At 56.3% G+C, this 20,400-nt stretch overlaps 7 protein-coding genes across 7 annotated transcripts; 4 read left to right on the forward strand and 3 right to left on the reverse strand.

The window, feature by feature from the left end:
- Positions 1 to 676: 676 nt before the first annotated feature.
- On the forward strand, positions 677 to 7,842 carry B0H18DRAFT_1121809 (cytoplasmic protein; the record flags this gene model as incomplete). The annotated part of the gene is made up of 13 exons (XM_048034406.1): positions 677 to 957; positions 1,015 to 2,643; positions 2,695 to 4,497; positions 4,554 to 5,127; positions 5,183 to 5,314; positions 5,364 to 5,753; positions 5,805 to 5,879; positions 5,935 to 6,188; positions 6,243 to 6,381; positions 6,444 to 6,670; positions 6,725 to 7,145; positions 7,198 to 7,409; positions 7,461 to 7,842. 13 exons carry the CDS (start codon positions 677 to 679, stop codon positions 7,840 to 7,842), a joined length of 6,519 nt encoding a protein of 2,172 aa, XP_047890402.1.
- A 496-nt stretch (positions 7,843 to 8,338) lies between these two features.
- Positions 8,339 to 9,993, reverse strand: B0H18DRAFT_1023423 (uncharacterized protein). The gene is made up of 4 exons (XM_048029637.1): positions 9,627 to 9,993; positions 9,247 to 9,568; positions 9,086 to 9,190; positions 8,339 to 9,027 (listed from the first exon to the last, which is right to left on the reverse strand). The coding sequence occupies exons 1-4, from the start codon at positions 9,956 to 9,958 to the stop codon at positions 8,827 to 8,829; spliced, it is 960 nt and encodes a 319-aa protein (XP_047890403.1). The 5' UTR covers positions 9,959 to 9,993; the 3' UTR covers positions 8,339 to 8,826.
- A 3,511-nt stretch (positions 9,994 to 13,504) lies between these two features.
- Positions 13,505 to 14,858, forward strand: B0H18DRAFT_585713 (uncharacterized protein). The gene is made up of 3 exons (XM_048038674.1): positions 13,505 to 13,883; positions 13,943 to 14,654; positions 14,715 to 14,858. Exons 1-2 carry the CDS (start codon positions 13,541 to 13,543, stop codon positions 14,596 to 14,598), a joined length of 999 nt encoding a protein of 332 aa, XP_047890404.1. The 5' UTR covers positions 13,505 to 13,540; the 3' UTR covers positions 14,599 to 14,654; positions 14,715 to 14,858.
- Positions 14,709 to 15,278, forward strand: B0H18DRAFT_1121812 (uncharacterized protein; the record flags this gene model as incomplete). The annotated part of the gene is made up of 1 exon (XM_048034407.1): positions 14,709 to 15,278. The coding sequence occupies one exon, from the start codon at positions 14,709 to 14,711 to the stop codon at positions 15,276 to 15,278; it is 570 nt and encodes a 189-aa protein (XP_047890405.1).
- Positions 15,279 to 15,877: 599 nt separating this feature from the next.
- B0H18DRAFT_585732 (uncharacterized protein) lies at positions 15,878 to 17,039 on the reverse strand. The gene is made up of 3 exons (XM_048038675.1): positions 16,339 to 17,039; positions 16,004 to 16,257; positions 15,878 to 15,939 (listed from the first exon to the last, which is right to left on the reverse strand). Coding segments are annotated over exons 1-3 (801 nt in total). The 5' UTR covers positions 16,885 to 17,039; the 3' UTR covers positions 15,878 to 15,938.
- On the forward strand, positions 16,809 to 18,488 carry B0H18DRAFT_1095862 (uncharacterized protein; the record flags this gene model as incomplete). Its single annotated transcript, XM_048032433.1, has 6 exons — positions 16,809 to 17,006; positions 17,294 to 17,567; positions 17,618 to 17,760; positions 17,823 to 18,083; positions 18,140 to 18,301; positions 18,356 to 18,488. Exons 1-6 carry the CDS (start codon positions 16,969 to 16,971, stop codon positions 18,486 to 18,488), a joined length of 1,011 nt encoding a protein of 336 aa, XP_047890407.1. The 5' UTR covers positions 16,809 to 16,968.
- Positions 18,489 to 18,652: 164 nt separating this feature from the next.
- Positions 18,653 to 20,147, reverse strand: B0H18DRAFT_1121815 (uncharacterized protein; the record flags this gene model as incomplete). Its single annotated transcript, XM_048034408.1, has 4 exons — positions 18,653 to 18,991; positions 19,046 to 19,232; positions 19,295 to 19,908; positions 19,962 to 20,147. The coding sequence occupies 4 exons, from the start codon at positions 20,145 to 20,147 to the stop codon at positions 18,653 to 18,655; spliced, it is 1,326 nt and encodes a 441-aa protein (XP_047890408.1).
- Positions 20,148 to 20,400: the final 253 nt, after the last annotated feature.

A 20,400-nucleotide genomic window follows, 5' to 3' on the forward strand; every position in this document is an offset into this window, starting at 1 on the left:
GCCATCTTCTGACCTGATCAGCTTTCATAACTAGTTGCCCTTGCTCAACTCGAACAACTACATTTGCGGCGAGTTATGGTTCAATAACTTGTTGTTCAAACAATCGCTTTGAAGGTTGGTCTACTCATCATTCTGAAAAGGCATGCTGTCCGACCGACCGTCAAGTCGTCAAGGTGAGATCGGTTGTGACAGGGCGCTCAGTTCCGCGTGAAGTTCGACCAAAGACAGCTAGCTGACGCCGAATTTGTTCATTTCGAAGGCCTCTGCATCCTTGGTCAACATGCAGTGTTCAGTGGCAGCAGAGGCCTAATAGCTAGTTTGAAAAGTGACCTGGTTGCTGGGCTTCAACTAGTGGGTTCGTAGATCATACCGTCTGATAGAAGCCTTGAGGCTATCCTCCCTTGGGATCCCATATAGTATCATCTCCTGTGCTCGACATAGCCACTGAAGAAGCTTGCATTACGCGTCCGTGTATCATCCTACTATCTGCGAGTATTTGGACACTGGGGCGAACTAGGAAGAGGTCCTGAGTTTCGACTTGGTTTCGACAAGTCGGAAACATAACAACCCACTAGACCCGATCGAGCGCTATTCACGAGCGGGCGCGCGTCTGCGCGCTAGCCTACCGTGATCTCGACCTCCTCTCAGTCTCATCTCCACGGGAGCACCGTGCGCGATGGTCACCGCTGGCCCGTCGACGCCTCAGCGACGAGGTGTCTGGGAGCCTCTTCCGCTCATTATATATGGCTATGCAGTGCATCCGTTGTCGCCAAACCGTCGCGATACCAAGCTCTCGAGCAGGACCCGGGCATCCACATTCACCAGCACAACAGACGCCTCCGGGGACGAACACCTTGTTCACAGAGATGTCGTCTCGCTGGAGGTCGGGGACAATGTTTACGCGTTTGAAAAATATACGCCAAGGGACAAGGAGATGGAAGGTGTATGGTACCGAGGGTGCGTGCGCGAGCTCCTGCATGTCAATATGGGTGAAACTCACTGTATGAAACAAAGATACGTTGTGTGCACATCGCGTCGTCCGCAAGTAGACTGGACGCTGGTGTCCGACCCATCGTGCTCCGCCCAGAAGGCGGCTGCGAAGGCAGATGAATCGCAGCAGGTCTTTATAGGCGTCTTCCCCGCATCGCACATCTTCATTCGCGACGAGCTCTCGGACGCGGAGGGGCGGTTGTCGGAGCTAGCGACTACACTACGTGTACAGACAAACGGGCACCAGTCTGACACGTACCCGCATGCCAACTGGATCCGGGAGACAAGGGAGAAGGCCATGACAGGCTACCAGACGCCTCGAGAGGACGACGCGCTCTCGCTCAAGGATGGCATTTCACGCAAGTCGTTCAAGCTGGTGCCGCCGCCTGATCAAGCCAACTCTGCGCGTGCACGATTGCCCGTCTATCCACCGAGCCTGCGATCGGCATCCCCCACCCCGACCGAGTCTCAGGTTATGAAACCTCTCCCACCACGGCCTTCACTCAAGTCGGGAGACGACACAGCATCCGGAGCGGACCAGCCTATCATCGACGAGATTGCATCCGCCCTCCGAGAGTGGTACACACTCATGTTCCAATACCTTGCGCGGCGGGACTACAAACTTTTCATGGTCGTCCGTGAACATATCGAGGCGCTTCATCTCGGGCGCCGACAACTCCTTGCACAGACACTCAGCTCTGAAGAAACCGTCAGCCTGCGGCGAGAGTGCGTTGCGCGACTGGTAGTGGGGAACCTCGTGCAGGGTCTAGACGTCATTGTACGGCATCCGACAGGGGGTGGACTGGCGACCGTAGATGTGGAGGGCGAGATTGACCCGCGCAGCTGGATGAGCGCGTTAAGAATGTATGCGATGCAGGTCTCACTCGCGTATATGGACGTTTCGCCCTCCACACACCCGTACAAGTCTCCGCACATGGGCAGGTCACTAGACTACTCCGCGTCGGCCTCTACCCAGGCGCATTCAGTGTTTCCGGACCAAATTCGAAGGCAACACCCGCGCATTGTTGGCGCACTTGGTTCATCCTTCTCTCCCCCGCCAGTCAAGGCGAGGTTCTACCACGTCTTCCTTGACTTGCGTGCGTTCGTCGCATCGCTGTGTGCTCCGGGCGAGACAGTCGAGCTATTCTTCAATCTTTACAACAAGCACGAAGCACGCTTCGTTTCCGAGGAGTTTTGCGCGGTGTTGAATCACAACGGTGTCCTGGCGCGGGATCCTGCCGCCCGTATCCGCACGCTATTCACAGACCTGGTCCAGGCTGATGCGCAGGACCCCATCTATCTCGTATGCAAGATCGTCCGCAATGGCTCGTTGAGGATGGGGAGCAGCATGGGAGCGATCCGCGAAGGTGGTCGAAGGCCATCGGAGACATCGTTGCGGGATAGCGTCGTGCCCAATGGCTTTGGAGATTCAGGCAGTTCACTGAACGAGCTGCCGACACACTTCAGGCGACCGTTCGGATGCGCCGTTCTTGAGCTCACGCAGCTGAACGTGATGGCAGCGGAGCAGAACGGGGTTTCCGCTACTAGGGAGCACACCATGCCTATATACGTCCCAAAAAACGAAGCCACCTTCTCCATGCTTCACCAGGACGTTTTAGATGGGAAGAGTAAAGAGTACGAAAAATCGCCGAGGTGAGTGAATGTCGAACTTTCATTCTCGAACCCTAAATTGACTTCGCATAGAGCGGAGATGATGGTGGTGTCGATCAAAGTCTTCTATGGCGACGCCCAAACAATCGTACGGGAGAACACCTCGCTGTTGCAGGACATCCCCCTGAGCTTGCGCCTCGGCTTCCCCGACGTGGTATTCCCTGGAGACGTGAGGAACGAACTTTATGTCAAACTCTGGAGCGGAGATTTCTCGTCGCAGACGCTGAACCCTCGCCGCAGCATCACCAACTTTGCTCGAGGGCAGGTCAATCCTGTCAGCGGAAACGTTCAAGTCACAATCGAAGTGAGGAACCAGCACGGCCGGACTTTTGATAGGGTCATCTCACAATGCAGTGGCGAGCCCGAAACGACGCAGTTCAATTCGATGGTCTTTTTGCGTACCAGCCAACCGACGTTCGGTGAGCTGGTCAAGGTGAAGCTACCTTTCGAGGGCGCGCAGCAGTGGCACCTTTTCTTCACTTTCCGACATAGGAGCTCCCGGGACCGTCCCATAGGAAGAGGATCCGACGCGCCCGAGCGTCCATTTGCATTCGCATTCCTGCCACTCTTTCCCGATGGTCGCGCGTTCTTGGAAGATGGTGCGCACACGCTGGTGCTCTACAGTGCCGACAGGTTGAACCAGGTCAGCGCGGAAATGTACTTGGCCGCAACTCCATGGTTGCCCAGTGGCCAGCGGTCAGAGCAAGTCCTCGTACCGGTCGAGATGCAGAAGATCGCTCCGCATCTCAAAGACAGCCTCATCATCCGCTCGTCCCTCTGCTCGACGAAGTTCACTCAGAACTCGGTTTTGCTCAGTCTCCTGAACTGGGAGCAATTGCCAGATAAGGAGACGTTGTGTACCGTGTTGAGCAAGTTCACGTTCGTCAGTGAAGTCGAGATCGTCAAGTTCCTTCGGGACATCTTCGACTCGCTCTTCGCGATTCTGTCGTCGGTATATAACCAAACCGGCGACATGGACCATCTCGTTTTCAATGCTCTGGTGACGGTCTTGGGCATCATCCAGGACCGCCGGTTCAGCAACTTCCAACCTGTGCTGGACGTCTACATCGAGAAGCATTTCTGCTCGATCACCGCTTCATCGCATATTGTCCACTCCTTGAATCGCCTTCTTCAAAACCCGACTGCGAGCGAGACAGCATCGAGCTTGCGTTCTGCGCTCAAAGTATGGCACTACATCTTCAAGTTCATCGTCCGCTCGAGAGAACTCCAGAAGGCGAAGGTGTTTGATCTCGATGGCGGAGGTACAGCCGAACACCTTGAGGCCACATTCACGCGAGAAGTGCGATCTCATCTCTCGGAAGTGAATCGCATGATGTCCACTACGACACCGGCCTCGATCATCGGTACCCAAACCATCGCATTGCAACATTTCTCCTCAATTCTACCGGAGCTGAGCAAGGTCTACAACATAGTGGAGCTCGTGACCATAGTGACGCAGTTCGCGAATGCAGTCGTCTCGAACAAGGGCAAGATCGTCATCTGGAAGTTGATCATGTACCTCCAGGTCGTGAAGAGCTTCTTATTCGACAACCCTCAATCTCGCGCTCTGCTTGTGGAGAACGTTGTTTTCTGGCTGAAGCCTCACTTTGGTCGCTATGACGAGTATGTCCAGACACAGCCAGGTGATTCAGAGAACACCCGCGAGCAAGCCCGTGTTCAGTGGCTGGAATGTATCAGGTTGTCCGTGACAGTTGTCGCTGTCATGCTCGACAAGTGCCTCCAGCAACTCGTCAATCCGGCGGTTGTCGCTGATCGTAACCTGCTTAAGCAAGAGCAAGACAACATCGAGTACTATTTGCTCACGTTGATTCCCAGGTGCGTCTATTCTCCTCGCTCTCGATAACGGTCTAGTGAATGATAGCGTCTACTAGATTGCTGGACTCGTATATCGAGTATCAGAACCCGTTGTCTCAAAGGGCACTAGAGCGCAGTCGATCGACCGTGCCGACGTCGTCCATGTATCCAGTCACATTTCCTGAAGCATATCCATTCGCGATGCTCGCTCAGCTTCCGAAGGGTCCTACTGCAGTATCCGGGTCGTTCGACAATCGTCCGGATTTCATCCCTGGCCTTGGTGAAGCGGCGATCGTCCTCTTGGTTCTGGTCCTTAGTGCACCTATAAAGCATCTTCTCGGTTTCCTTGAGTCTATGCTTGAAATCGAAGGACCCGACAATTTTGCCGCGTTCCTCTCGAAGTGCTTCAAGGTTGCAGTATCTATCATCAACAACGATGCGTTCCCCAAGAATTGGCTGAACATCAACGTTCTATCCCACAAGGTGCTAATCAAGCTCATGGACCCGATTGCAACCCTGCTGGAACGCGAATTCGTTCCGCATCGCCAGCCAGGTCGCGAGTTCAATCCGACGTTGTGGAGAGATGCTTTCCATGTGTTGCTAAAGATACTTTCCTCGGAACACTTGGTGATAGAGGAGTTCATCCCGCAGGTCTGTATTCGTACTTATCTCCTTCCCCCATTCACACTGCTGACTATTCCAACAGAAACGCCGGGCAGTCTGGCGCCTTGCAGGAGACATCCGTGGTGAAGGCGCAGCGTTGCTTCTCCGATTGTGGGAGGCTCTCGGATGGTCTGAGGACGAGATGGCGAGTGACGTGACGGACAAACCTTTCGTGGTACGTGATTTGATCGATACCCGACACGTCTACTGACTTTCTCGGACAGAACTATCAGGCTGCCTTGAGTCCTCTCGTGGGCCAAGTCGTCAACCTCTGTCTGAGCCATCATGATATGCTCCGCAACAACGCAGTCCATATACTCTACTGCATGATCATCTCTGAATACTACGTCTCTGGAAACTTCGATCATATCGAGCACGAGCTGGTCAGCAAGTTGGATACCCTCTTCATGTCGGACAGCAAGGGCGATGACATTTCGCGGGCGTTCTTCATCTCCTATATCAGAAACCTCTTCGATAGCTCAGACGTTGATGAACAATTACGCGCCCGCGTCACTAGCTTCCTCAGCGAGGTGGACATGTTCCTCGAGTTGTTACTGAGTGTCCGGGCACTACCGGAGGGTGAGGAGTTCGCCGACGACCGAGTGATTGCGACGGTGCGTCCTCTCACTACCTCCTGATACCCTCATGACCCATTCTGTTCAAAGCTACGCCTCATGAACTTTATCCGACGGATCGGACGGGACGAGATCTACATCAAATACGTTCACCAGCTTGTCAATGTAAGTTCTCGCCCAATTTGGCCATCTAGAACACTAGGGCTCAGTACTTCCGCAGATGCATCTTCAAGCCCAGAACTACGTGGAGGCTGCCCTGACCCTAAAATTGCATGCCGACCTACATGACTGGGATCTGAACTCCTTCGCGCCTCCCATGGAAGAACTTGGTTTACCCCAGCAATCACACTTCCATCGGAAGGAGACGCTCTGTTTGCTCATTTTGGACTATCTCGGCAAAGGCAAGGCTTGGGAGAGTGCAATAGAGATCTGTCAGGAGCTTGCGATACAGCATGCCGAAGTGACGTTCAATTAGTGCGTCGTTTTGTCGTTTTATGGGGCAACGTTGCTGACTACTATCTCGTTCAGCGCCCGCCTGGCCGAGATCTTGCGGCACAAGGCAGCCCTCTTAGAGCACATTATCACGGACCAGCGATACTACTCAGATTACTTCAGAGTCGCTTTCTATGGCCACTTCCCTGCTGCTATTCGCAACAAGCAATTCGTCGTATGTTATCTGTTGTTGACTTCATCCTTCATCAAACCCTTTGCTGACTTGCAGCTATATAGTACCGTGGGTACGAGTGGGAGAAGTTCGGGGCGTTCTGTGAACGTATGCTGAACAAGCATCCCGGTGTGCAACTCCTCAAAATGATCGGTGATCCTCCTGTCGACATTCGGTTTGGGACTCAACAATACATCCAATGCACGGCTGTCCAGCCTGAGCCCGATCGTGAAGCTCCTATATTCACCAATTCTGATGTTTCGCCGCAAATTCGGGCATACTATGAGCATAGGTAAGCTATGTAACGAAGCTCTGCTGCGTGCGCGGGAAGTAATGTTGTTATCAGTGCGATCAGGGTGTTCAGCTACGACCGCCCAGTAACCAAGACTGCGACAGATGGCGCTGAAGAGGTCTGGACGGAAAAGACGTTTTTGACCACAGAAGAAATGTTCCCTACTGTGCTTCGTCGTTCTGAGGTCGTTGGCGCGCAGGTGGTGGAGATTTCGCCTGTACAGACAGCATTGCAAGAAGTGGAAGAAAGCACTCGCGAGCTCGCAGGATTGAATCTTAGGTTTTCTGCTCTGGCGAAGACCTCTCAATCGGTCCCAACCAACGTGCTCGCCATGGCTCTCAACACGGCTGTCGATGCACCCCTCACGAGCGGGATCGGTGCATATCGACAAGCGTATCTCACCGGGGAGTACGTTGATCGTTACCCTGAACGAGCTGAGGAGGTGCAGAAGCTGCGCGATGCGATTGATGAGCAGGTTAGTGTGCGTTTATGTTGGATATGCATCGGCTGATCCTTTATGTCGTCAGGTTCGCATGGTTGACAGTTGCCTTCGACTGCATGGCCAGCTGTGCGCGCCCGAGATGGTCTCATTCCACAGTACTCTCGAGAAGTTCTTCCACAAGAACTTCGGGGAAGAGATTCAGCGGCTGGGACTCGACCTGAATGCTCCACCACGCCCCTCGTTGCTGGCCTCCCCGCGCAGTGGCGCACGCCCACTACCGAACCCTCAGGATCAGTTGTAAGTTGTCCTAATTCTTTGCTACTCTTTAGTACTAAGTGATATCATCAGACGGCCGCAGCTGGGCTTGATGCCGGTGCAAGTAGGCCCTGCGTACAATTCTCCAGCACTCTCTCCCTTGTCTTCGCGCTCGGTCAACGACAGCGGCTCTGTAGAACTCCCACAGAACAAGCAGACCCCTCTCCAAAGGCACCTCGCGCACCTGGCTCGGCATGGATTCAATGGCGTTTCTTCTGGCCCTGGAGATGCCGGAGGCGACAACTTGTCGGAAGAGAGTCCTCGCGACTCCTTCATAGCCACTGGTGGCATCCCTATTACCGGCCTCTCCGGGGCAGCGTCCGTCTCGGCTTCCACGATGGGCGGCAGCATGGGATCGATCCGCGGTCGACTGTCGAAGTTCTCCAGCCTCAACTTCGCGCGGAGGGACATGTGATACCAAACTATTATTATTGTAATGGGTTTGCGGTACTCGTGCGATTTTTCATAATTTTTCCTGTCATTTATACCGTTGTCTCCGAGCTGCTTGATTTTCGTTCCGAGTGTACGGTAATCGTAGTCAATGTTTCGTGTAATAATGTATGGAAGGGTTGTCCATGTAAGTTGCTCAGCCAGTGAAACTCGTACCACAGAGTTCCCGCATTTCGCCACGGATGTGGGATCTGCCTTGATCATGGCTTGCGAACAGATTATACACAAGAAATTTGCATCCAGTGGTCATTGTGAACGATGGAAGCCGATCATCCCGTGCCTGTTAGCTGTGGCGTACGAGTGGTGTACGTGGTCTGAGTCTGAGCCCTCGGAATGTTCGTACTGCCGGATGGGTGCTCGGATCAGCACAAGATGGAATCAAGTTGCAGCCTGAGAGTCGCCACGGAGCCAACGTGGCTAGATCGTGGATGACATGGTTGGCGAGATCTGCGAATAGTATTCTCCTGCTGCGAGGCGCGATGGAATAATGTTGATTGGTCACTGCTACAACTGCTACACAACGTCGGAGATGGTCCGAGCAACTTGATCATCGCGGTGATGGGCGGAGCGCATCGCGATGATGGAAGAAAAAATGAAATCCGTGGAGAGCAAGTTTCAACAATGTCTGACTCGTGCTTGAGCATCAACGAGGCTGTGTAGCCACTGCATATGGCGACGCCTAAAGATTGTATCGCTGTGAAGTGCACTGGTCCCTACCTGTTCGTCCATCATGAGTAGCGTTCAGGCCCCGATCGTCGTTGAAGCTCCCGGGTGGAGGGAAGACACCGCAATGGCGCACAAGCGACCTCCGAATCCTGTCCTTTGTCAAAGATCAAACCCGGTGTACTTGGAAAGGTAACGCACTATGATCGAATAACGATGGTCCAGTCTAGAGGTACAGGAATCAGAATCAATGGATCTACTCGGTAACATGTTACTAACACCAGTATCAACGCTGCAGACAAGTCGGATGGAACGGCTCCCAACCAGGGGATCCGCCATTCTTCAGGCCGTCTTGAGACCAGACGCGAGCATTTTCTGACCAGACGCGCGCAACAGGAGGGATGTGCGCCTCCACAGACAATATCCGTCCGCATGACTCTCTCGTGCACTTCTGCGAGAAGAGGTTCTCATACGAGTTGAGGAGAGCCTGCCGCCATATGTCATGAGTGATGCGGGATAACGTGTAACATGACCTTGATACGAACCAATGTTGCTCGGAGGGGGACCTGGGGCTCGGATTGAATGATTCTGACCACTTGCTGGGTGAGCTTCTGAAACACGACGAAGTCCGATTGCGAGTGATGGGGTTTCTGGCAGAGTCGTTTTAGCATTCGTCCCAGTTTGGACAGCGTTATACTTTCGCTACCTGTTCGCGCGAAGCAAAGGCTGTGGCGTTCTCCACGATCAACGACGTCCCATCCGCTCCGTCAACGGTCAGGAAGATCGTAAGTGCATCTCGGATGGAATAGCGGAGCAAGAGCGGGAGGTACAGCGTTCGGTGTGGGTCAGATGTGACGACGTGGACTTTGATCTTGGGGTTCGCGCGGTTAAATTCCTTCAGGTACTCGGCAAGTCCATCCAGCATCAATGCCGTAGCCTCGTCCCGGGGGAAACGCGACGTTGGTTGTGGTGCTTCCGGAACATACACTCGCGGGGACCCAGGCGAGGGATCCGCCGAGGATTGCCGTCTACAATAGGGATGCATTGATGAGCCCTGCTTCTACAGCTGCCAGTATAACCCCATACTTTCGCTTGCGTGTCTCGCGAGGCTTGGTGAATATAAGATCGCCTTTGACTTTCTGCTCGCTGGCTCGCGCTGCAAGCAGGGAGCCTTGCACACTCTCAGAAGCTAATGCTGCCGCAAGATCCTTAACGAGCTGGAATTTCTCCGCCAGAGTCCCGTCGAAGTTGAGCTGCTGCAAGATCCCTACTTCCGGTGGCTTGACCAATTGTGTGGGAATCCGCCTGACCGTACGCAACTGTGCATTGATGTCTGAAAGTGTCTTCAATTTTCCTTGCAGTGCAAGCAACTCTGGCGATGAGGATGAGGCGGTGGGCGTGTCTGTCACGGAGGCCATGTGCGATCTTGGTGAGTGTGGCCGTTGAGGTAGAAGGCGCGGTAGACGCCCGCTATCCAACACCGCAACTCCGAAAAGGCCGGAGGATTGAGCCCCGCCACCTCCGCCACGTGTGCCACGCGAGGCGCATCTTAGATGATCATCTCCCGATTGAATCTGGGTTCATTTTGACCAGGTCGGGATGTTCCTTATTCGGCCGTTCGACTCCCATCTCGACAACCGTACGCATCGGACGCCGAATCACTACCAGACGACCCACAGATCAGCTGCTATCCGGTGCGCAAATGGGGGTGATTATTGCGTTGTGAAAAAATAATGAGATGCTGGCTCGCGTGTAAATTTTGACATTCATTCCAGGAACGTGGCGGCTCCTCGCGAGATTCGGCGACGAGGTGAGGTAGTACCGCTTGCGCGTTCAATAGACGAACCGGGACTTGTCAAGGCCGCTCGGTCTGCACATGTACCTATCAAAGGATTGCTTGTGTACACCCAGAGACCTTCCCATGGTCTAGTTTGCATAGGCCGCTCGCTGACCAAGGTCGACACAGCGTTGTTAGGCTTCGGCATGCAAGAAGAAGAATCTTCATCCACCACGGTACGCTGCTACTCCATGGGACACCTTGGGCCGTGTATATTATGTCAAGTGGCATCATGCAACGTCCCGTCGAACTTCCCCACTCTATCATGTCCTGCCTCATTGTTACGTCAGTTCATTTAGATGTACAGAATGCCCCGGCGAAGCGTACAGATTGTTAGTCGCGTGAAGACCCTTGGAATGTGCGTATCTATCTGCGTTTCGAGAATGAGTGATCAGGAACTGACCGTCACGGTGGAGCGCAAGGACATTTACGGACCCACCCATGCCATGAGGCTGGTGTCGCACACCCTGTGCTAGTGCGCAAGGCAGACAGATTCGTTTCGCCGTTGACAACGCGAACCCCTGTGTACAAGTGACAAGTGGATTCGACCGTAGATTGCACACGAACTACCGCTACACGCGCTAGATGCCGCCTTACGGACACTTATGTACCGGGATACGTGTGATACACCCTCCAGTTCCTAATCCAAAATTGCCTTCGATTCCTCAGCAAACTGGCCGTGGCGCCAAATTGTGTATGCGAAGGCGTGCCAATGAGATTTACCTCGAGCGATCCTATCCCAACAGCGGCAGTACGGATCTGCGTGTCGGGTGCCCCGGTCTGTACGGCCTTGCTGAACTGAAGACGTTGATTGCCAGTATCCATGCTTAACATGCCTATCTGTACGCCCGCTGGATCGGCGCACGGTGAAGGAATATAACGAAGTGCGTGTCTACAAAATCCCGCTCCCTCTAGAGCTTGCCCTCACCTACATGGTCGACGTCCACCCCTCCTTGCTTGCAGATGTTCTTTTGGAACCAAGGCAGCCTCCTGGCCGTGTCCTAGGAGACTTGCGTACTAGGGACAGTTGCCGCCGGCCCATCAAGCATTGGCCGATGGCTCTACGGAACGGATGTGCATGTCCGAGTCGCCCCCGAGTTCCTTCGGAGTCTGGACGTTACTACCTCCATGGCCGCAGAGCTGCTGCTACCGCGTCGCAGAAGTGACTGTACAATATCACGGTTAGTAACCTGGCAGACCTGACACACTATCCTCACGTCGAAGCTTTCGAAGGCTGATGCTTACGCAAATTCATACGACACCTTCCAGCTCTCTTGCGTGTACACACCCGCTGTTATTGGGCAACATAGAGCCGACACCCAGCATCGACGGTATCGTGGTCGAGACCAGGGCCCGGGCCGGCCCCTAAGAGTGGCGCGTAGAAGTGCATGGTGCCGGTGGTCCAGATATCACGTACTAGAGAGAAGACCTGGATTTGATTTGTTGAAATTGCTTCCCCTGAGCATGCCGCCACTTAGCACTAGCTTATCGACGATTAGGAGCACCCTCTGCAGTCCCGTGAGGAGTGCAGCCTTGCTGAATACTTGCTCCGGGGAAACAAAATGGCAGGGAGAACTTTCCGAGCTCCATACGGCCTGCATTTATTGTTATTGATGCCGGAAGAAGCATCTGAGCTGCCTTCCCGGGGATAGTGAATTGCGAGGGCGCGGAGGGGTAACACCTGGCGCCAAGGGGAGACGACAGAGAGAATGTGCAGGCCCTGTTTCGCGTGCGCATGGGGACATCCTGGGTCATCGTATCCAAATCGTATCCCGACCGCGTCCATGATATGGGCGCCTGGAGAACACGCTCGGGCCGATGGCATCATGCAGTGCACCCCGGCGTCGGCGGGCGGGCTAGCGCCTGGAGTTGTCCTCGATACCATTCGCAGATCCTGAAACGCACACCGCACCGCGGCCGGTGGCGGGATGGCACAATCGTATGAGGTACCTCCGACAGCCAATCATCGCGCGTCATCGGGGCATGCACGGGCGGCCTCACTTTGCATGCCGCCCGGTGACTTGGTCCCCTGGCGGCCAGGCCGCAGATGAGTGGGCGCAACGCTGCTGCCGCTGCTCTCGCCGTGAGCTGCTTCACGTCGTGAGGACGTACCGTCTTGACATGATACGGAAAGAGACCCGTTCGGCCATGGTGCTCTTGTCAAAGTTCGCCCGTCCGTGCTTCGGCCCATCTAGGGCGACCTCCCGAATCCATGGCGTCGTAGAACTGGGGGGCTGTGCGTAACACAGCACGGCGGATCCTGATCAACACGGCGCATGGCTCCCGCGTGCTCTTCATCATGGCGATTGGATCTCGTCCTGTATCTACGATGCGCATCACGCACGAGGCTATCGCTCGTCACTGGAGGGCCGTACCACGGCGACGAGACAAGCACGCATCCTGTCAGACCCTTGGACCTCGAGAATTTTTGTATGTTAGACACACCTCAGAAGTTGTGGTTGATTGACCACTGCCAGTGCTGTCCGACCTATTTGCGTTGGGCAAGTTACCAGGGTTGCGGGCCGTCGGTTAGGACGAAATCAAATTGCGCGTGCCATCTCGATCTGCAGGGTCGCGGGGATGCCCGTCGTAGTCTAGCGCACCAAGCTATTACCTCTTTGGGGCACTCGAAACCCGACGACGGAACGATGCTGCGACGCGATACATATATGCAAGCTCGGAATGCGACGGCGTCACTACTTTATGCCCCTCCTCCCGCCGTACCGGGGCCTGTCTTTTGTCTGTCTCTTCTGAGCCAACCCCGCGCTCGTCTCTAACGCACACCCGCCCCCAGTCAGCCACCCGGGCCAGCCTCTTTACATACAAGCCCCCGCCGCGTGTTGTCGAGCAACCTCGAGGACCGAGCACTTTAAACGCTGTGAGTAGCACTCGCCTCGCACGTTGCCCCTCCAACCCACATCATGGCTGTTCCGCGTACCAGCATGGCCTGTATTACACGAGTTCCGTCTACCGAGAGTCGTGTAGGCCCCGACCGTCACTCCGGCACCTGCAGCTCGCGCTCTGCGTATCGCCCTTATCCCTCTCCGACCTCTTCATCGTCGCGCTCATCTACACCAGGTGGTGAGTACCGTCGCCACCCCGTCCGCGCCGATCGTGAGCTTAACATGGCCCTACCTCCACAGTCCAACGGCAGCGGGACGTGATGAGCGCTCCCCCTCAATATGTCGACTCTCCGCGCGGCGCGTTACGCGTCTTTGCATACTCTCCTCCGCAAGGGCCGCCAGGTGCGACCATTACGGCGAACATCGACTTCACCGTCCAGGCCACGGATACGATCTACCTGCGCCTCGTCCTGGGCCGCCGTGCGTTGACGACGTCCGTGCGGAGGCTACCCTACAAGCATTTCGAGCTGCAGGCTCGCGTGCCCATGGACGATTCCACTGGCTCCCCTGGGTCCGTGATGGCGCTGTCCGCGCAGGCCCTGGGCAGCAATGATGAGCTCATTGATACGGTCACCTTCGGCAATTTCACCATCGTTGACTTCGGTGCGTGCATTCGCCCGCCTGTGCCGCCGAGCAGCCCTAATAATATACTGTGTCAGCAGGCACCTACGTTGCGCCTATCACGGGTTACACCGCCCAGGATGACACCCTCGACAGCTCGATACCCCCAATCGTGCGCGCTACGGAGCGTCGAGACCACCGGGAAAGCTCGTCGATGGAAATCTACCCCTCGGACCACTACATGCAGGACTACAGCTGCATCCGGACAGTGCGTCCGTCCAAGAAGACGTCGCTCATCCGCACGCGGAGAACCGTGTCCGGGGATGACGACTCCGGGACGAAGTGCGCGTCCCTCGTCCTGGAAGCGGACCTCGACGACATGTCCAAGGGCTGGGAAAAGGGCGAACTCGCTGCCGGTCGGCGGCTCGTATGCTTCTCCCGAGTACAAGAGGGCTCGACGCTGAGGGTGTCGTGCGCGGCGATCAAGCAGGAAGACTACGCCGAGGGTGACGCCGTGGTCTCGTGCATATACCGGAAGGACACGGACAGCTGCTATGTCACCTCCGTCGACATCATCCTCCTTCTCGAGCGCCTCGTCGGCCAGGAGTTCGACATCGAGGAGAAAAACCGCATCCGGCGGAACTTGGAGGGCTTCCGGCCCAAGACCATCTCCAAGAACCGGCCCGAGAGCAGCGAGTTCTTCCTCCAGATCATGAACTTCCCCGCCCCAAGCCGCGCAATATTGAGAAGGACTTGAAGGTGTTCGACTGGAGCATCCTGCCGCAGGCGCTCGACAAGATCATCTCGCGTTATGTGAGTTCTCCCGCCCGCATGATCGTTGCGTCGCACTTACAGTTACCGTTACCCATGCAGACGCTCCCGCTCCCGCAGCCCCAGTCGAGGATAGACACCCCAGAGCGCACCGTGCCGTCGTCGTCCATGCCGTCGGGGTCCCTGTCGCCGCTGCCACCCTCGTCCCGCACGCACAGTCCGACGGAGTACTCGCCGCGCTCGAGCGGGTCTCTCGCAACGCCCGAGTTCCCCAGCGACGCGTACGGCAGCAGCCCCAGCACGCGCTCGTTCCCGTACATCCCCTCGCACGACCGCGGCGTGCCTGCGCTCCTCCCGGGCGACGTTAGCAGCAGCTCGTACGACGACCCGGGCTTCTACGACTCCTTCTCGTACTCGTCCGGCTCTACCGCGTCCACGCCCTTGATCACGACGCCCTCGTGCCCCGACTCGCATCCGGCATTCGGCGCAGACCAGGAGAAGGCGTTCCTGTCGTACGCGTCCTTCCCGCCGTCGGATGTTCTTGGCCCACCGGGCGTACGCGGTGACTTCGCGGGGCTCGACACCGCACCCCTGCCGTCGTTCGGCTACGATGCGTTGAGCCAGAGGCACCACTCGCCCAGCCTATCTCCCGAAGCATACCTCTGAACCAACGCACGCGCTAACGCATCAGAATACCACGCCCGAGATGTATGTATACTATCTATTCGGAGCTGTATCCCTTACCCGCCTTGTCGACACCACGAGATCCTTCCTATAGCTTTATATATCTTCCCGTCATAGAATACCACTCTTCCCGCTTGCGAAATGGGGCTATACATGTATCATAGAAAACTCGAGTCTAACCTATGCTTGTCAGTAATACATAATTTGTCTGCCGCCATGCTCGGTTGTCAAGTCGCGACTGGTCACGGCAGCGACACTGAGCATCGATGGCACGGTGGAGGCTCGTTCTTACCGCTTGATTTCGGCGGAGCAGAATCTGCTCGGGCCGGAGCGACATGTACGGAGCCCGACTTGCAAAAGCCACATGCCCAGCCATGATAGACATGAAACGGTCGTCTCCAGATCGATAGGCTGTGTTGACCAGGTCCCGAGGGGGAGTTCCTTCATGGTTCTGTGCTCTGATGTAGGACGGACGTGTACGTGGCATGGGGGGCCCACTGACGCTTGTCGCGAAGCTTGAAGAATGAAGGGAACGAGGATCATGATTATGGCAAAGCCCTAGTATTCGCTACTGATTGCAGGACGCGCGCCCCATACACACCCTGTACACACCTGGTTGAGCTTTCCGGGGCAGCTGATAGTTCTGCGGCTCGTGACTCAGCGCAAAGAGACATTCTGATGCGGTCAAAAATGACCCTGCGACTCACCAAGACCAGATCGCGACCCCTATCAAACCTACCCATGGTCCAGGCGAGCTACCCTCCGGGGCAGCGAGTTGGCCGAGGAGAATGTACAGAACCGTCGAGTTGTCCGCCGCGATCCCTTCGATCATGAGGCAGTGCCGCCCTTGCAGCTGATCTAAGGCCTCCGTTAGGCTCGCGACCTCTCGCGTCGGCTTCGCGTGGAGCGGCAAAAGCGACCCCGGAAGGTGCGTGTGTGGGGAGAGATCGACATGCCGAACCTAAGAACGCAGCGTGTATGCGCATACACCGACGTAAAAATGTGACATTGCAGGCGACGAGGCGGCTGTTGAAACGCTTACCTTCGACTCTGGCGTCATCCGGGTCTTTAGCCCTAACGCATCGATTATGTCGGGTTCGTGCCCCGTCCCAAAGTCGCCTCGCCCGAGCCAGAACGCAACGTCGCCGTACTCGTCGCTTTCGCTGTTCTGTCCCGCGAGGATGCTGCCACAAGCCAGCGAGGACGCTGCTGCTCCGGCACGCAGTGTGAGGCTCGACAGAAACCCGACATCGACGCTGTTTGATGATTGATCTCGGAGAACGAGGACGGGTGTGTCCGTGTTGTCGACGTCGATATACGGTGGGCTGTTCCCGTAAACGGCGGAGGCTGTTGCGGCCGCAGCGCGGGTTATGCTGGCTTGAGCCATGGGTGTTCTGAGGAATATAACGTCGACGATTGGGTGCAGTAGCAGTGAACACCGAAAGCATATATACACGCTGTCGCTCGTCGTCGCGGCCAATGGTAGCTTCGAGTTTTGTCGTCGGACGTAGAGGCTGCCGGTGGCGGGTGCCGCCCAGACGCGCGTGCCGCTCATCCTCCACCGCTCGCACTGTGCCTCTGCCGCCATCCTCTACCTTCACCACGACGGTCACGTTCGCTCTCGCCTGACTTTCTCAATCGTATCTTTCTCTCCTCTGGAGACGCTGCTTGCATGCTGTGCGCCGTTGGACGGAATGGCTTCGTAGAGAGGTAAATAAATATCGCAAGGTTTTCATCCGGCACGCACTGAATCGGGGCACTCAATTCCTGCAGTCTTGCAGTATCAAGACACAACCGACAGGTCGTCATCTCTCAGTGCAGGCTGCGGCATGCAAACGCAAGTCTCTCGTCAATAGCGCATCGCAATTGGGCTGCGAAGCCGTCCGGTGCGCTCGTCGCGTACCAGCTGTCGGCTCGTCTATTGTCCACATCTACGCCACCGCCTGGAACGACGAAGACCAAGAACGCAAGCCCACCACCTATCCTGCTTCCACGAGCAAATCCAAGGTTCAGCTGCGACCAGCACCTGTGAAGCCCGGCAAGCCGTCTGCGGCGCCCGCAGAACCCGTCTCAGCGCCGACCAAGTCGACAGGCGCGCCAGCTCTAAATGCTGCCACATCTGAGTCGGCACCATCCACCACCCACGCAGAGTCGGTCATCGAGGCGACGAAACACGATCTTGAGGACGCGTCGCAGCATGGCATCCTGGTCCCGCCGCCGGAGGGTGCCTCCCGGGTCGGCAAGCTCTGGCACCAAGCCAAGGAACTCTTCGTACGTATTTTCGCCCTCATGCATATTACTGTGCCCTGAGCGTGCAGTAGAAATTCTACTGGAGAGGCATCAAGCTGATCTGGACCCGACGTGCGCGCGTTCGGGAGATGGAGGAGAGGGTCAAGGCGGGCGGGCCGCCGCTGGCGCGGTGGGAGGTCAAGTTCATCCGGACGAACAACCGGGATACGTTGAAGTGAGTGATCCCTCAGCGGGTATTCGTTGCTGTCGAGATTGACTAGTGCGGGCGACCACTAGGCTCGTGCCTTTCCTCCTTATGGTGATCATCATCGAGGAGATCATCCCGCTGGTGGTGCTCTACGCACCCGGCGTGCTCCCGTCCACCTGCCTGCTCCCCTCGCAGAAGGAGCGCATCGACACTAAGCGGCGGGAGAAGCAGAAGACATACGCCCTCAACAACAGGCAGATGTTCGAGAAGCTCCGGCAGCGACTGTTGGCGAACCCGACGACGCCTGCGCGGACGCTATTGGACAGCCCGACGCTGATCGCCTTGAACGGGTGGGTTGCTACGCCTTCCGTGATCCGCAGCAATGCTGACCGGCACCGTTGATTAGTATTCTGGCCCTGTCCACGAACGGTTTGGACGCCCTCCGTTTCCGGAGACTGCACCAACACCTGATGGCCATCGCAGAAGACGACGCGCTCTTGAAGCGAGAGTCTTTAGGGCAGTTCCTGAACCAGGAGCGCCTCAGGGAAGCGCTCGAGGAGCGGGGAATGTACGTTGATCTTTCTAATATCACGACCCGCGTTCCTGGTGCTGATCGACATAGCATCACTGAGGGCCTTCCTCCCATGACCTGGCATGCGCGCCTTCAATGGTGGCTGACAAACGTCGAGGGCGGGGACCCTTTCATCCAGCGCGTGCTGCTCGTCGCGAGCAGCGGGGCGGGCAAATTCGCATGAATCGACTAAGTACGGCGCTTCTGGGAGGCCTGTAGACATCTGCATCATCATCCTGCACGCATAACATACTGTCCTGTGGTACTACTTGCTACATACGTAGTGCGGTAATTTATAATGGGGGCCACTAGAGCTACACACATCACTCACGACCTTCGCTCACGCGCTCACTGCTCGTTCTGGGTGCCGACGAAGGCGAGTGCTTCCCAGTTGCGCGTGGCCCAAGGCGAGAGCATGACGGCCTTCTGGGCTAGCTTGTGCGCTTCTGCTGTTCGTTCTGGGCTTGGGGGGGCGAGGCAGCGCGTGATCGCCTCTAGGTGCAGCGACTGCCGTGCGTGCTCGAGGTTACCTTCGTGCGACCCGGATGCGCCTGCGAGGACCGCCTGCGCGCTCTTGCTGTCGCCTTGCTGCACGTTGAGACTCGCCAGGGTCTGGCGCATTTCGGGTAGAGACGGTTCCGCGAGTACTGCCTTCTGAGCGATGGACAGGGCCTGCGCGACGTCACCCTGTAGGAGCTATCAGCATCTTCAAATATCAGGATGCGAAATGCCGAGACTGACCTGAGCGAGGTGGTGCTGTATGAGCAGGTAGGTGACGTCCCTGCCCGGGTCTCGACTGAGCCGCTGGTCCAGAGGAAGAGCGAGGATCTCCGAGAGGGCGGCGTCTACTAGACTTTCATCACCGGTTAGGATACCCATGCCTGCGAGCGTGTTGATAGCCATGAGGTTCTCAGGATCAGACTCGATGCTACATGCGTAGTCGGACATTTCAGCACGATTCGACGACGAACAACGCGAACGAGGACGAACCTTTGCAAAAGTTGCGCCTTGGCAGATTCACGTCCTTCGTCTGACCCGATCGCCCAGAGTGTTTGCCCCAGCAAGACCACGATATGTCCCCGCATCGTCGGGTCATCGGCGGCGACCGTCATTGCAGCCTCGAGGAACCCGAGCGCCTCTGCCAGTTGACCAAGCTTGAAATGAGCCAGCCCCGAAAGGAACTGTGTCTGTGCGAGCAATATTCGTGTAGTCCGGTCTTCTGGCTCTTCGGGCAACAGACCGAATACCACCTCCGTGGACGTAAGCACCTCATCGTAGTCTTGTATGGAGAGCCGCAACCTAGCCATGTTGGTATGCGCGATCGCGAAACGTCTCTCAATGTCAGGATCCTCGGTTTCCTCGTACGCGGCCTCGAGGAGAGACATCGCTCGGCTGAGGACCTCGATCCCAAGCTCGACGTGCCCGATGCGCTCGCAAACGAGGCCGAAGAGGTGCAAAGCCGAGGCATCGTCAGGTCGGCTCCTGCAGAACCTGTCCAGGACGAAGAACGCCGGGAAGAGATCATCCGATGTCGGAGCTATCCTTGACGGAGTTGTATTCAATTTCTTGAACAGCCGTGCTGCAAACTCCACGTCCGCTTCAGGCTGCACGCTGGTGTTTCAGTATCTCATGCGCTGGGCAGTTATTGTGTGCTCACCACAGGCGCCGCTAGGCCTGTTGCGTGTTCAAACAAGGCCCTCGCCTCCTGGGCATGGCCATTCACTGTGGCCACGAGACCCTGCCCCACCCAAGCCAATGCGTAGTCAGGATCAAGCGTCTGCGCCTTGAAGAACGCCTCGTTGGCAAGTTCAGCATCGTCGTGGTGAAGATAGAATAGGCCCATGCCGGTCCAGGTCACAGCGTTCTATGGGGATAGTCCAAATTGTTATCATGGGATGATTGCACGGTTACATTGCACACACCTTGGAGTTGATCTCGATAGCTCGGATGTAGGCATGCTGAGCGACCTCGGCTGCGACTCAAAGGTAGCCGTCCCCAGTGCATTCCAATACTGCTCGTTGGATGGTTCACAACGCAATGCATCCTTGATCTGGCGTGTTCCATGCTGCCGCGCCTGCTCAGCAGCTGATCTTGCG

Source organism: Fomitopsis serialis, assembly GCF_022376445.1.
Source record: "Fomitopsis serialis strain Sig1Antser10 chromosome Unknown B0H18scaffold_66, whole genome shotgun sequence".
Taxonomy (NCBI): Eukaryota; Fungi; Basidiomycota; class Agaricomycetes; order Polyporales; family Fomitopsidaceae; genus Fomitopsis; species Fomitopsis serialis.